This window comes from Pituophis catenifer, unplaced genomic scaffold (assembly GCF_029215685.1).
Source record: "Pituophis catenifer annectens isolate HBS135680 unplaced genomic scaffold, rPitCat1.0.hap2 SCAF_1, whole genome shotgun sequence".
NCBI lineage: Eukaryota > Metazoa > Chordata > Lepidosauria > Squamata > Colubridae > Pituophis > Pituophis catenifer.
Window position 1 is genome coordinate 318,709,244 of NW_027256881.1, and position 13,561 is coordinate 318,722,804.

Genomic DNA, 13,561 nt, shown 5'->3' on the forward strand with positions numbered 1-13,561 from the left:
CCCATAATTCTATGCTCCTCATCCCTGCACATGTGTGCGTGAATGAGCCTACGCTGCGCTTCCCTTGCTTTTGGCATGCGATGGCGTGGCGGGCCCGGTAGGCCCATTTTTTGCCCTCCCCAGGCTCCAGAGCCTTTCTAGGAACCTGGGGAGGGCGAAAATGGCCTTCCCCAGTCCCCTGGAGACCCTCTGGAGGCTGGAAACAACCTGTTTGCCAACTTCCAGTGGGCCCAGAAGGCCCAAAAATCAGCTGGCTGGTGTGCGCATGTGTGCCAGAGCTGAGCTCACGTGCCCACTGATATGGCTCCGTGTGCCACCTGTGGCACATGTGCTATCACGGCCCTTGTGTAAGTGATCTTAGGGTTGGGTAGTCAGTGCTGTATTCAGAGCTTTCCCAGCAGAAGGCAACAGAAGCCTGTTCTGCCTCAACAGATCAGCAATCTGTCTCCCCGGCTCCGCAAAAGTTTAAGACTGCAAAAATGAGGTTAAGGGCTTATAACAGTCCATTCAGCATCTTATAACTCATCATCTCTCTGGTCTTTCCAGCCTGTTTAAAGTGTCAATTGGATTTAGCTCCCTGCTGAGGCAACATCCTCTTATAGAAGTGAGGATGAAATGAAAATTGGTGAAATATGCTGGCAACAAATGTTTATGAATCAACAGATTGCCGAAATAACGGTTAGAATTCAAAACTGAAGGAAACACTTTCACCTCTAATGTTGGAATGATCAGATGAGATGTTAAGACTGGTGACATAAAAGGATAAGCCTCCGCTGCCTGCAGTAGTGTTTTCTTCTAGTAAAGAGGAGATTTATTATTTTGTACCAACAAGACAGTCTGTCTTTAGCAAGTATGAGATGGACGCTCTTTTAGCTGTCCTAATTATTTAGACTGAAGCCAATTCCTAGTTTGTGGAGGCTGTAGGCTCTCCATGGTACATTGTCACAGATGGCCATCTACTTAATATGCACCAGCTCTTCAGTGCTTTACAAACAGTCAAGAGGGTCGGGGCCATCCAAATCTCAGGAGTTGTGCTGATCCTGTTCCATAGGATCAGTGCCATGATATCGCACACATATTTCCTGGGTACCATTAAACGTCATGACTTACTAGAAGGGATCTGGATACCCATATGGATACAATCAGTGGATAAGCAGAGATGATTGGAGATGTGGTCATACAGATCTGGCCCTTTGCCATGAAGGACTTTGTAGGCTTCAATGACTGAGGATGTTGCAGGAGAAATACTATTACCTATGCTACTCAAAGCCCCTATCACACATTTCATTTAACTTTTTGACTGAGGAACTAGGATTCCTAGGAAGCTTTAAATATTGTAAGTTGGCACTCTATCTCCTTAGTTCTTGTTTACTCTTAGTCCTGGCCTCTTTTATTCTCCCCTCCATTCTGAATATCTCAGTTAATGGTATGACCCTTACCCCTTTCCACTTGTAGCTGAACAGCGTATTGCTACTCCTACTCTTCCTTCTCTGTGCTTCTGGGACTGACTCCAAGGGATAAGCAGGAAAGAGGCTCAAAGCCATTTAAAAAGTCAAAGATTGATGGACAAAGTAAGAATTGAAATGCTTTTTAAACAATAGAATGGGGTGATGGTGATAGTGGTGGGAATGAGAGGAAGCCAGTGTTAGTGTCAGATCTACCACCTTCGGCTTGGCACCTTGCTGGCGTTCTGCTTTCAATTGGGGAAGGGAGGGGGGAACAAAGGGGCAATAAAGTTGTATACCTTTATGATAGGAAATTGGGAGGGGGACAGACAATTGAGGAAAAACAGAGTGTTTTGGAATCCAGTTCATGCTGGCACACTGGCATCTTCAATCAAGGAGAGTGGAATTTCACCAACACAAATGCCTCAGTGTTTTCCAAAACTTCTTGGCAGTGTCAGACTGGGTACACACCAGCGGACCATGGGGGAGGGCTAGGGGAAACCAGGGGTTAGTTCTGTATTGATGTGCAGGACCTTTAGATTACGCTTGACTTTACTGCAACCAACATCTCTTAGTAAAAGTGCCTTTTCACTTCAAGCAAATGGAGTCAAGAGTTTTACTTTTCTGGGAGATTGGATTGAGGCAGGTCTGACAGTTAGTTACAATTAGGGTCTAGTTCCCAGTTTAGTTTCTGACCCCTGATCAATAGAAGATTTATATTCTAAGCTTCAGAAGTGGTGATCTCAAGATAGCTTCCAAATTATATGTAAACTATTCTATTTATATAATTTACTATACCTCTTTGAAGAATAACAAGAATAACAATCAACCAATGCACATATCAAGTAAACATTTTTTGGCAACTCTTATATCTACTGGAGGAAAAACCCAGAAGAAGATGTTGTAGTAGGCAGAAGATATTCTGTGCTAGACTCTATCTATCACATGTATAACCCTGAGCTTCATATATTGTCTTCTATGAAAATATATTCCATTAGGAACCCACATCAAGTGCTACAACCTATGGGTTCCTTTGCAGCTCCCTTCCCCCAGGTCTCTAGTCAACATGCCAAGGCAGTATAGCAATAAATTGGCAGTCCTTGTGATTTTAAAATGCGTCCCCCCAACCCAATATATTAACATAACCTCACCAGAAAGCAAATTTAAAATGAGGTAAAACATTTTGGCCCACCCACTTGGTACCATCATGGCGTTATTGTCAGACTTCTTGTTACTCACAATCCAGTGGTGAGATTCAAAATTTTTTACTACCGGTTCTGTGGGTGTGGCTTGGTGGGCGTGGCATGGCTTGGTGAGCATGGCTTGGTGGGCATGGCAGGAGAAGGATACTGTAAAATCTCCATTCCCTTTCCACTCCAGGAGAAGGATACTGTAAAATCTCCATTCCTTCCCCACTCTAAGGGAAGGTTACTGCAAAATCCCCATTTCCTCCTGATCAGCTGGGACCTGGGAGGCAGAGAATAGATGGGGGCGGGGCCAGTCAGAATTTTTATTACCGGTTCTCCAAAAGACTCAAAATTTCCACTACTGGTTCTCCAGAACTGGTCAGAACTTGCTGAAACCCACCTCTGATTAGAGTATAATTTAACTGCCAGTTGGGTTGACTTTTGTAACTTATATGTGAAGTGAAAATGGCAGCTTGCCCTTCACCTCAGATAGCAAAATGCTTAAGGGTTGGAGAAGCATTGCAATCATGCAACCTGCAATTTTCTGGGCCTGAAATGACCATGGTGGGTATCTCTACCCTGGAAATTTGCAGCATGGTTCTACCAATGTAGGATGAATCTCAGATGAATGTATATCATTTCTATGTGGCATAACATCAGCACTGACATATTTGAGTGTTCACAGTGAAACTTGTCCCCTTCCTCAGATTAACAGTATTAGTCACTATTAGTAGATTATTTTGATTGGAGATGAGCAGCCTTTGGAAGTCTGGAAGCCTCACTTCTTTTTAAAAGGGCAAAAGCCAAACAGTTGGTGAAGCCATGATCTAAATTAAGTTGGGTCGTATCATGTATGCATGTAGGCAGAGCAAAGTTTTCCTTATTTTTCATTCATGAGTTTTGGACTGGGAGTCCTGGGCTGTATTTCTTTCTTGAATCTAATATTGCTGTTGATGCTGTAGTTTTTGTGTGCTTCTTGCCTCAAATTAGGGAGAAACCATACTGCTGAGTTTTGCCTGAGTTGGGGGTGGAAAAAATCCAAATTTTTTTACTACCAGTTCTGTGGGTGTGACTTGGTGGGCATGGTGTGGCGTGGTGAGTGTGGCAGGGGAAGGGTACTGCAAAATCTCCATTCCCACCCCACTCTGGGGCCAGCCAGAGATGGTATTTGCCAGTTCTCCGAACTGCTCAAAATTTCTGCTACCAGTTCTCCAGGATCTGTCAGAACCTGCTGGATTTCACCTCTGGGTGGAAGACTCTTTAAAACCTGGCTCTGGAGCCTCAAGTCACCCACCTCTGATTCAGATGAATGGGAGATTTCAAGAGAATTACCTTTCCCATCCACAGGCAGTGGAACTCTCGGTTCTCATAGGATCACCACATTTATGTTTGAGTAGGACTGTTTCTGTAGTCATCGGTCTGCTAAAGCTGCTTACTGTTCATATTGTTGCCCCAGACGTGCACGGTCAGGAAGTGAGGGTGAGAAGGGGGAAATTTTCTTTTTTTAAAAATGTATTTTATGTAGCCTCCCCATTGCTGTTTTCCAGATTAAATGTTGGGGGAATGACTGATTAAGAAAGCGACATTTGGCATCCATCTCACTCCAGCATGTCCCTCTGTGCATCATCTCACAAGGAATGTTCTCATTTGCCACCAATTCAAGAACTCGGATGTAGTAAAAGAGAAGCCAAAAGCACCATCTCTGAGCAGAGCTCTCCCATCCCTTTCAGCTGCAGCCAGGCTGCTCTGACTGTGGAACACAGCCCGATCTACATTCCATCCTGTTATATGGAGAACAGACCTGACTACTCAGCCATGGCTTTCTACAGCCCTTCGATGATGAATTATAACATTCCGGCCAATTTCAACGATTCAGAAAATGCCACTTTAAGGCAGGCGGCGAGTCCGAGCATGTTGTGGTCCAGTTCCGGTCACATCTCTCCTCTGACAGTTCACTGCCAATCATCAGTTTTATATGCAGAGCAACCAAAAAGCCCTTGGTGTGAAGCCCGACCTGTGGATCACGTCTTACCTATTCACAGGTAATTTTTAAAATTATCTACCGTTATCTAGTGCTAAATATTCCATCCAGTGTAGTATAACCAAGAAACAGAGTCCCAAATGCCTAGGCAAAATGTCTGAATATTTGTGGTTATATGTAGGTCATGGGGTGAAGAAACAGAGTGATTTCTAAAAGATGGTAAGCCTTTTCCCATCCTTGGAAATCTGTCTGATAGCAGCTTGAAGGGCCCATATCTGATTTAAATGGAGAAAATAGCACAAATTATTTCCCCAGAATTACTTCTCTGATCTTTCCTCTACCTTCAATTTGCTTTCAAAGTTGGGACAGCCAATCAGAGATACTTCATGAATATATATTTTGCCTGTCTGCTTTGAAATATCTTTCTTTAAAAAAAGAACTTCTTAATATTTATTCATGTTCTTAAGTAACTCTTATTTAAATGAGAATACCTGAACACAGTTCAGCCACAGGTTTAAATATTGGAAGTTGGAGCTAAAATGAAACTTGAATTTTCAGACATTTGGCTTGACATTTAGGAGATGATGTAAGAGAACAGAAATCTTGGGAAAGGGCAATAAATATATTCAGAAGAGGACTATTTTTAAAAATATTACTGAGTTTTTGATAATGCAAAATTGTACCTGCATAGTATTTGTGATGTATGCTAGCAACAGAGTTCAATGGGATTATTTCTCATTTCAAGGCTGATTTTTTTTTTCTTTTAGGAAAAAAGGAGCTATATTTATTAAATAATTTACTTTTTTCTGGAGAATTATTTTTCTGGACCATCCATTTTCTCCCATATGCAATGGGTGGAATTAGCATATGATAGACTCTCAGTACAATTGGAGAAGAGGAACCTCAAACAAATCCTGCATTTTGATCCTACAGTGGTCAACTTGGGAATTAGGGGAAGTACACAAATAGGACATGAACACAGTACCCTTCTCTTTTCCTCACACATTGGCATGCAGAGGGGCTGATGCTGGAGAAAATATACAACTATCAGGGCAAGTAGCCACTGATGGTTTTCTATCCTTCATTAATTTGTCTAATGCCATGATAAGACTGCCCATATCTGTGGCCATTGTTTCATCCTGTGGTAGTGGTAACTTTATTTTGTTTAACTGATTTACTAGAGATGCACAAAGCATTTTGTATTAATTTTGCATTTTGAAATTAGAAGTTTTAAATGCCCAGCTTTGCGTTCTAGCCATTCTGGACATGTTACAACTTGGTAATAGCTTTATTTCAGTTTGGAACAGGTGCTTTAAGCTTAAAAAGGAATTTTCCAACCATTCTGGAAGCACTCAGAATTTGATTTCAGACTACCCCTATAATCAGAGGCATTTTAAGAATTCCTATCTATTCTGAATTTCCCATCATTCAGCTTTATTGTATAACTTCTGTGCTTGGAAATAAGTTTGTTTTCATGGAAATCAAAATGGTATTAGGGAACTCTAGGGTAGAAATCTTGCCAAGTATAGAGATTTTGTAGGTTAGTGGCTATGAAAGAGACTAAAGTTATGGGACAAAGGATGATAAATTTTCTGGATAATATAGAATTTCTTCTGCAAGTAACATACAGTCTACTCGTTCAAGAACAGTTTACTAATAAAATGACTATGGGATGATTCCTGGTCTAACAAGTAGGAAATGGTGAAATACCTGAATGAGGATAGGATAGGGAGCCAAGCTGGTCTATTATTAGGCATAGTGAAACACCTCCACCCCTGCCTGGAGGAAGACGGACTTGTTCTCTCTGAACTTTCTTTGTGTCAGCCTGCTTAATTAGAAAATAATATTGCATGTACCCTGAATATGAGCTATCCTTCTTAGCTGGTCTGACTCTGGATATGGTGAGGAAACCAGCACATCGTATGTATTAAAGTAAGACTGGTAGTTCAGTCATCTTAGCAGTATGAGATGGGTGAAGGACATCTGTTTATCCTTTGCCTCAGCTAGCAAAATGGTTTTGACCATTCCTGAAAAGAAAAAGTATTTAGTCCAAGAACTTTGGACTAAATACTGTCTCTCACTATCATGCAAGACTGAGGTCAGCTATAAAATAATGGATAAGAACATCATGTATCGCTTTTGGGACTTGAAAGGTGCTTTTCAAATGGCAACTGGACTTTCTGGTTTTTTGAAAAGCATCTTGGGACAACCATGACCTGGATGATTGAGAATCTCCATACAGATTTTGGGATTCTTTATTGAAAAGGGGTAGGATAAAAATGAAGTAAGAATAGAAATTTTGTGCTGTTGATGGGACTAGTTTGGAGTTCAGACTGTTTCAGGTCTGTCTCAGTCATCTGCAACAAGCTGTCCTCCAGATGTCTTATTGCTGTCATCCCCAGATACCATGGGAGATAGTAACTAACACATCTGGAAGGAACAGGCTGGAGAAGGCTACATGGGACACTCTTTTAGTTCCTCGGCAAACCACAGAATATCTTATTTGAGTGGAATTGTACAATGAAACCCTCCATTCCTTTTGAAGGGTAAGTGTAACGTGTGATTTCTCATCTTCAAAATGCTCTGCCTTTGCACATATTCTCTTTCACAGTTGCACTTCCCCTTCTGTTTCATTTTTGTGGTGCCGTCTTAATGCTGTGTTCATGATATCAATTTATTGCCATGGAAACAATGATTGTGGTATTGAAAATTCATGAATTGTAACTTAAATTAAAAGTTCAAAGATGGGAAGAATATGAACTACATGGAGCTGGCCCCTCCCTTTACTTGATTAAGTGAGCATAGGGCATTTTATTTTATTTTTTTTCCTAATGAAGGATTTTGTTTTCAAATGTGACATATAAAACTCTGCTTTAGTTGGGAGAATTTTTTTTAAGAAAAGGACACATGCTCTCTTAAGCCTCTCCTTCTTTCTGAAATATTTGTCACAATTAAGAAACCTATGGGTGCTTATATGTGGCCTTCTCAATGTAGTGGCTTCTCTTCTGCTCATCTATTCTTCAAATCCCTTTGGACTTGTACATTGTCCCTGATTGTTGACAAGAAAGGGAGAAGGTTATCAAATCCCCTTTTACTCAAGAAAGAATAGAGGACACTGGGTTTGTCTCTGAATTACAGTAAAGACTGTAATTCATATGTACTATGAAGTGTAAATGTAAGCAGGGATGTTCTGGGATATGTGTGTGAATAAAACAGAGTCAGGCTAGAGCCGTGTTTTTCAAACTTAGCAATTTTAAAATGTGTGGACTTCAACTCCTAGAATTTCTCAGCCAGCATGGGGAAGTTGAGATCCACACGTCTTAAAGTTGCCAGGTTTGAGAAACATTGAGATGGAAGATTCAACCGTGTGACTGAAACATTTGAAGACTTTGATGATGATAAGTGAAATTCTCTTTTCTGCTTTCTAGACTTTTTTTTTTTACTTCCTTTCCCCCTGGGGATGGCTGTGCAGCTAAAGCAATGTTTCAGGCCTCAAAAAGGAACAAAATGCATGTTTTAGTCTTTAAAAAAGTTCTTGCATTTATCAAATTTCTGATTTGGTGGACCAAAGCTTACTTCTTGCACATTTGTTGGAGGAATGTGTCCATGGGACAATCAGAGAGCCATAGCAAGGACAGCAAATGGAATCAACCTCCCTTCATCCCAAAATAAAATCTATACTATTCAAGACCAGTCAAAAAAATTTATCACAGGAGCACCTGCTCCTGTCCCTGGCAATAAAAATAGAATAAGAAATCAAATAATAAAAGTGAATGAATGAATGAATGAAAAAAACAAATAATAAAAAAATGCTTTGCAATTAATACTCTTTGTGGTATTGATTTTTCCTGCCTAAGGAACTGCTTCACTTGGCCAAACAATATGGAACAAGTAACTTTGCATGTCTTTGATAAACTCCCAACTGTGCAATCTTCATTCTGCTTAATCACTGTGCTAATTATTATATTCACCAGCCCAAACTAAACTGCTTAGTATGATTGGGAGGAGAATGTGATAGTTGTAATCTAACAAAACATCTGACTTCACATATCTAATGCTTGTCAAATACTCCTGCTTAATTACATACTCTAATAGCTGATGCTTGTGGCACGTTCTGAAAAATAAGTATTATATTTTTATGACTCTAATCCATGCAAGTTTCTGTAATTTTAAGCTTTCTTTTACTGCAATTCACATTCTGAAAAACTTCATGTGGATGATTTTTTTTTTTTAAAAAAAAGAACATTGTTGAGGCAAAATACACATTCCTTTGTATGATTTGATGACAGATTTTCTCCTTTTCTGCCACCAGAGACACCCTGAAAAGAAAAAACAGCAGCAGTGACTGTACCAGTCCCACCACAAACAGCCCTGGTTCAAAAAGAGATGCACATTTCTGTGCTGTATGTAGCGATTATGCCTCTGGATATCATTATGGGGTTTGGTCATGTGAAGGCTGTAAAGCCTTCTTCAAAAGAAGCATCCAAGGTAGGGAAAACAGGAAATCCCGGGGAAAGCAATTAATTTGAATGCAATGATTTTTGTAAGAATATGAAGATAAATTACACAGAGGAACCAGAGAGGTGTGCAGAAGAGAGGCAACAAAGTCAAGATGACAGCCAGCATCAAAACCCCGCCCCTTTCATAGGCGGATCCTGATGCAATCAAAAAAGAGGCAGCACTTCAATTATGCAGTTATAACTATCATTTGGAATTTTTGATCCAATCCCCCTGCAGACCTCTTTGAGACCCGAGTCTTAATTACATTAGCACAATATTTTGAAGAGGGCTAAAGGCCATACTATTAATACATGTACTGCAGAACTGGATTTTTAATTTTTTTTCTATTTCAGGAGGAGTTTCTCTCCTTTTTCCCCTTCCAAAACAAAGTGTGAAATTTAGTTTGGATTTTATTTTACAATTTGGGGTATTTCTTTTCTCAATATGTTGAAAATCTTGCACCTGAAATTAAGGGACAGTACACAAGCTGACACTCCCTAACACCAGCCAAGCAAACAACTAAAGTATTATACCCTCTGCATGATTATTGCAGATTTAAGAGAGGCGTTAGAAGAGATTTAGCAATGTGCATGATAAATTGAATTACTATGTATAGTTACTAATAATTTAGCATTAATTATAGGTCACTGTATTTCTTTCTGTTATTAATAACATCTTATAAGGTTTCTGTTTTTTTAATCACTGAAGCAGGGCTAACTACTTAAATTTTAAATGTAAGATCTCTATTTATTGTTTAATGTTTTATATGGCATTTTTATTGAATGATGGTAAGCTGCCTAGAGTTGCCTTTGGCGAGATAGGGGGCATTTAAAAAAATGAATGAACATGGAATGGAACATCATCGAAAAGGGGATCAAAGAGCATTTTCTTGCACATTCAATTTAAGATTTCCTTTTCATTTCCAATTATATTAAAACAATAGACTCAAAATATGTAAAAGTACCAGGCGCTCTTCATTTTCAGATTCACCATTAAAACTGGATTCATTTCTTCCCTTCAGCATATCAGCTAGTTGATGGAATCTACTGATTAAAAATCAAAGTCCCATTTTCAGTGGCAATTATGAAAAAATCTCACAGTTTGATTCTATGTACATTTTCTCAGTTTTTTGCTCACTTCAAAAATATTTATGTACATTGTTTCAACCCCAGGACAAATTCCTTCCCTTAACTGGAAATCTATGTTTCCAGTTAAGAAACTATCATTGTTTCAATAGGACTTACTCTGGGGTAACTGCAGTTAGAAATGTTCAGTCTCAGATCTGTAAGATCAGTATGAAATTGGATGCAACAAATTAAGGTAATTGAAAAAAGTGAAAGTGTTTACCTGGCATATGATTTGGTCAACTACACTTTAGAACTGGACAAGATAACCTTTTGAAGGCCATGACATATGTTGGAGACTTGGCATGACAACATTTTTATCTTTTTTCCAGGGGACCTTTGATTCTAATCAACCTTCACTGCCAAACACTGTGATCACATCTGTTCTACACAGACTGTGTTTTCCAAAAAGGGTTCAGCAGTTTTGCAAAACAAACTTTTCTATAAGTAATAAATTGGGTTGGGGTTTTTGTGTTCTTTTTGGTATCAGCATCAATGTATAAACCAGCCCTTCATTAAGTGCACAAACATGATAAAACTGATAGAGTCCAAGCTGCCTTTTAATTGGAATGACATCTCTGAATAATGTGAGGAAACTATTCAATTTCCTTACAAGAGGAAGCCATTTTGGAAGCAGATTTGGAATGGACAAGTGGTTTTCAGGAAGAAGGAGTGGTTTACAGTTGTATTCTTCTCCTTCCACCCTTTTTTTCTTCCAAATAACCATCAAATTTGTCTCTATCACTTTGGACTTTTATATGTGTGCTTATTAGAACTTATAAACCTGAAGGTGAGGAAAACAGATGAAATGAAGACTATAGCAGAAAAACAGAGTTAGAAGGGACCTTGGAGGTCTTCTAGTCTATACCAACCCTATACCATTCCAGACATGTGGCTATCCAGTCTCTTCTTAAAAGTCTCCAGTGATGGAGCACCCATAACTTCTGAAGACAAGCCATTCCACTGGTTAAATGTTAAGCAGAGTTATATTTTATTAAGACACTGAGATTCAGTAATGGAATACACATCTACAGTATAAGAAAAGATAAACAATCATTTTTGTAATCTGCATCTAGGTCTTAAATGCATGTCAAGTTCTTATTCTTGTAGCCAAAATCTATAATAAAAATCTAATAAGAATCTGTCTTTATTCTTAACATAAACTGAGGATTATTATGGTAATCCTTAAGAAGATAGGAGAGGTAGAATGGTAAAACTTATTGTTTAGTACCAACCAATTACATTTTTACATGATCTTTTTCCTTTTCCTCATATTCACAATCATTCTTAGGCTAAACTAGGAGAGCAAAATTTGCCCATAGCCTCCTACTGACCTTGATGTCTTATCAAACATTTCACTCAGAACATCATGGTCTAAGTCCAGGCATTCAACCCCAAACATCATATATAACCTCTAGACAAAGGTTGAGACAAAATGTCACTAAGAAAATTTGCCTTCATTTTTGAACAGCTATAATTTGCTTTCACTATCATTTGGCCAGAATTTGTATTATCAACTTCCCCTTTAAAAAGAAGCCTGCTTGTCAAATAAATTTAAGAAAAACCATCTGCTTTGAGTAATTCTCACTATGAATTGGTGGGAATATAAGAACTTTCCCCACAAATTGGCATTTCTCTACTTCTCCACAGAAGGAAATAACTGTCTTTCCAGACTCTCCTTGGTCTCTGCTGAATCTTTGTAGAGAGGTTAAATCTAGTCCAAGGATGAGAAACCTACCAAAATAAAAGCAAATGTTTTAATTCTCTCATGTTGTAGTTTGCAAAAACAAAACAAAAGCCTCTTTTGCTGATCACAGTCCTTTTCTATGATACGCTTGCCACAATCTGCCTGTTTCTACTAAAAGGTCTTTCAAAATGCATCTGCTGCTTTCGTTTTAGGAACTGAAGCGTACAGGATTGTCTTGCTCTTTAGGCCTTTTACATGCTTTATTTCTCCACCCTTTCAAATAAGTTCTCAAAGGTTATACACCTACTGTATAAGACTTCTACTACTCTATTCTTTTCCTTAAGCACCCCTGCATCTAAGGAAGATCTTTCTTTTCCCAGCTGCTTGTTAGTTGGAGGACATGTTCATTCTGGATCTTCTCAATTGGCAAGCTACAATCCTAAATGCTCTGGTTAAGCAAAGTAATGCAATGAGACAGCCCTAAGGAACATGCAGCCCTAACGAAACCTGCATCTACACTGAATGAAGATAAAGAGAACACATTTTCCCCATGTTCTGTGTTGCTAAGGTGCTCTTTGTTAGCTCAAGGACACAGGTGACACTTCTGGGTCATTCTTCCTCTGTTCAGTATGCAGTCATCTCAGCCTGCAGGACTCAGCCTTCATTTGGGATTGGAAGCCTTTCACATGGCTGCTGTCTAAGGGTTCTACAAGGACAGTCTAACCAGCTAACTCAAGAAATAAAATACCTTTTCTCAAAAACAAGGACTAAACCTAAGACTTTATCACAGTATTTTTAAAATGTACCTTCTTTTATCCCTCCCTCCAGGGCACAATGATTATATTTGTCCAGCAACAAACCAATGTACAATAGATAAAAACAGACGCAAAAGTTGCCAGGCCTGCCGACTCCGGAAATGTTATGAAGTAGGGATGATGAAATGTGGTAAGTTCTTTGCTCCTTTGGGAATTTTCTCTTATAGGGTTTCTCATATAAAATTTTGCTTGAATTCCAAAGCAGATGCACACTGTGATTGAGAACCTCAGGTATGCACGTGCAAATTCCATGAACGTCAGTAGTAGGTAGATCTGAAGTTTTGTTTGATTACTGAAGCTCAGCTTTATCCTAATTTGGATGAGAAAAATAATTTGGTGAAGAACTCATCCCAGCAAATTTTTATCAGTACTTTAAGCTACTGTGCTAACTTCCCAGTTAGAACAACTTTCCCAACTTCTTTCCTCCAGATGTGTGAGATTCCAGGTTCCAGAATTGCCTGGGAGTTTAGCTGTTAATCATTTAGACAGTAAATTCTAATTGCAACAAAACATCTAGGAAAATATTAAGTGGTTAGACTATGACAGAGGTATGAATGGAAGTCTTCCATAAACTGTTTCCTGTGAGACTTTAAAGAGGGTAGTTGAAGATAATATTGAGTTTCAAATTCTCATGACTTCTTCTCTCCTGTTTTTCAACAAGTCCATTCAGAGATATGCAATAATATTGCAATAATCTATGGGTTGAGTGTCCTTCTTTGAGCTATTTGAGTTAGTGTAAGTACCCAACTCACATGCATTTACTATGATGTTGCTTTTTGCCTTCTGCCCACAGAAAGACCCACTTGGAGATAACTGACTGTG

General features: G+C 39.0%; 1 protein-coding gene across 1 annotated transcript in view; it reads left to right on the top strand.

The window, feature by feature from the left end:
- Positions 1 to 4,240: 4,240 nt before the first annotated feature.
- ESR2 (estrogen receptor 2) overlaps positions 4,241 to 13,561 on the top strand; it is a 45,409-nt gene continuing 36,088 nt past the window's right edge. Inside the window, exons 1-3 of the mRNA XM_070931604.1 lie at positions 4,241 to 4,674; positions 8,926 to 9,101; positions 12,753 to 12,869. Coding sequence (XP_070787705.1) covers positions 4,241 to 4,674; positions 8,926 to 9,101; positions 12,753 to 12,869 — 727 coding nt within the window. The remainder of the gene's footprint in view (positions 4,675 to 8,925; positions 9,102 to 12,752; positions 12,870 to 13,561) is intronic.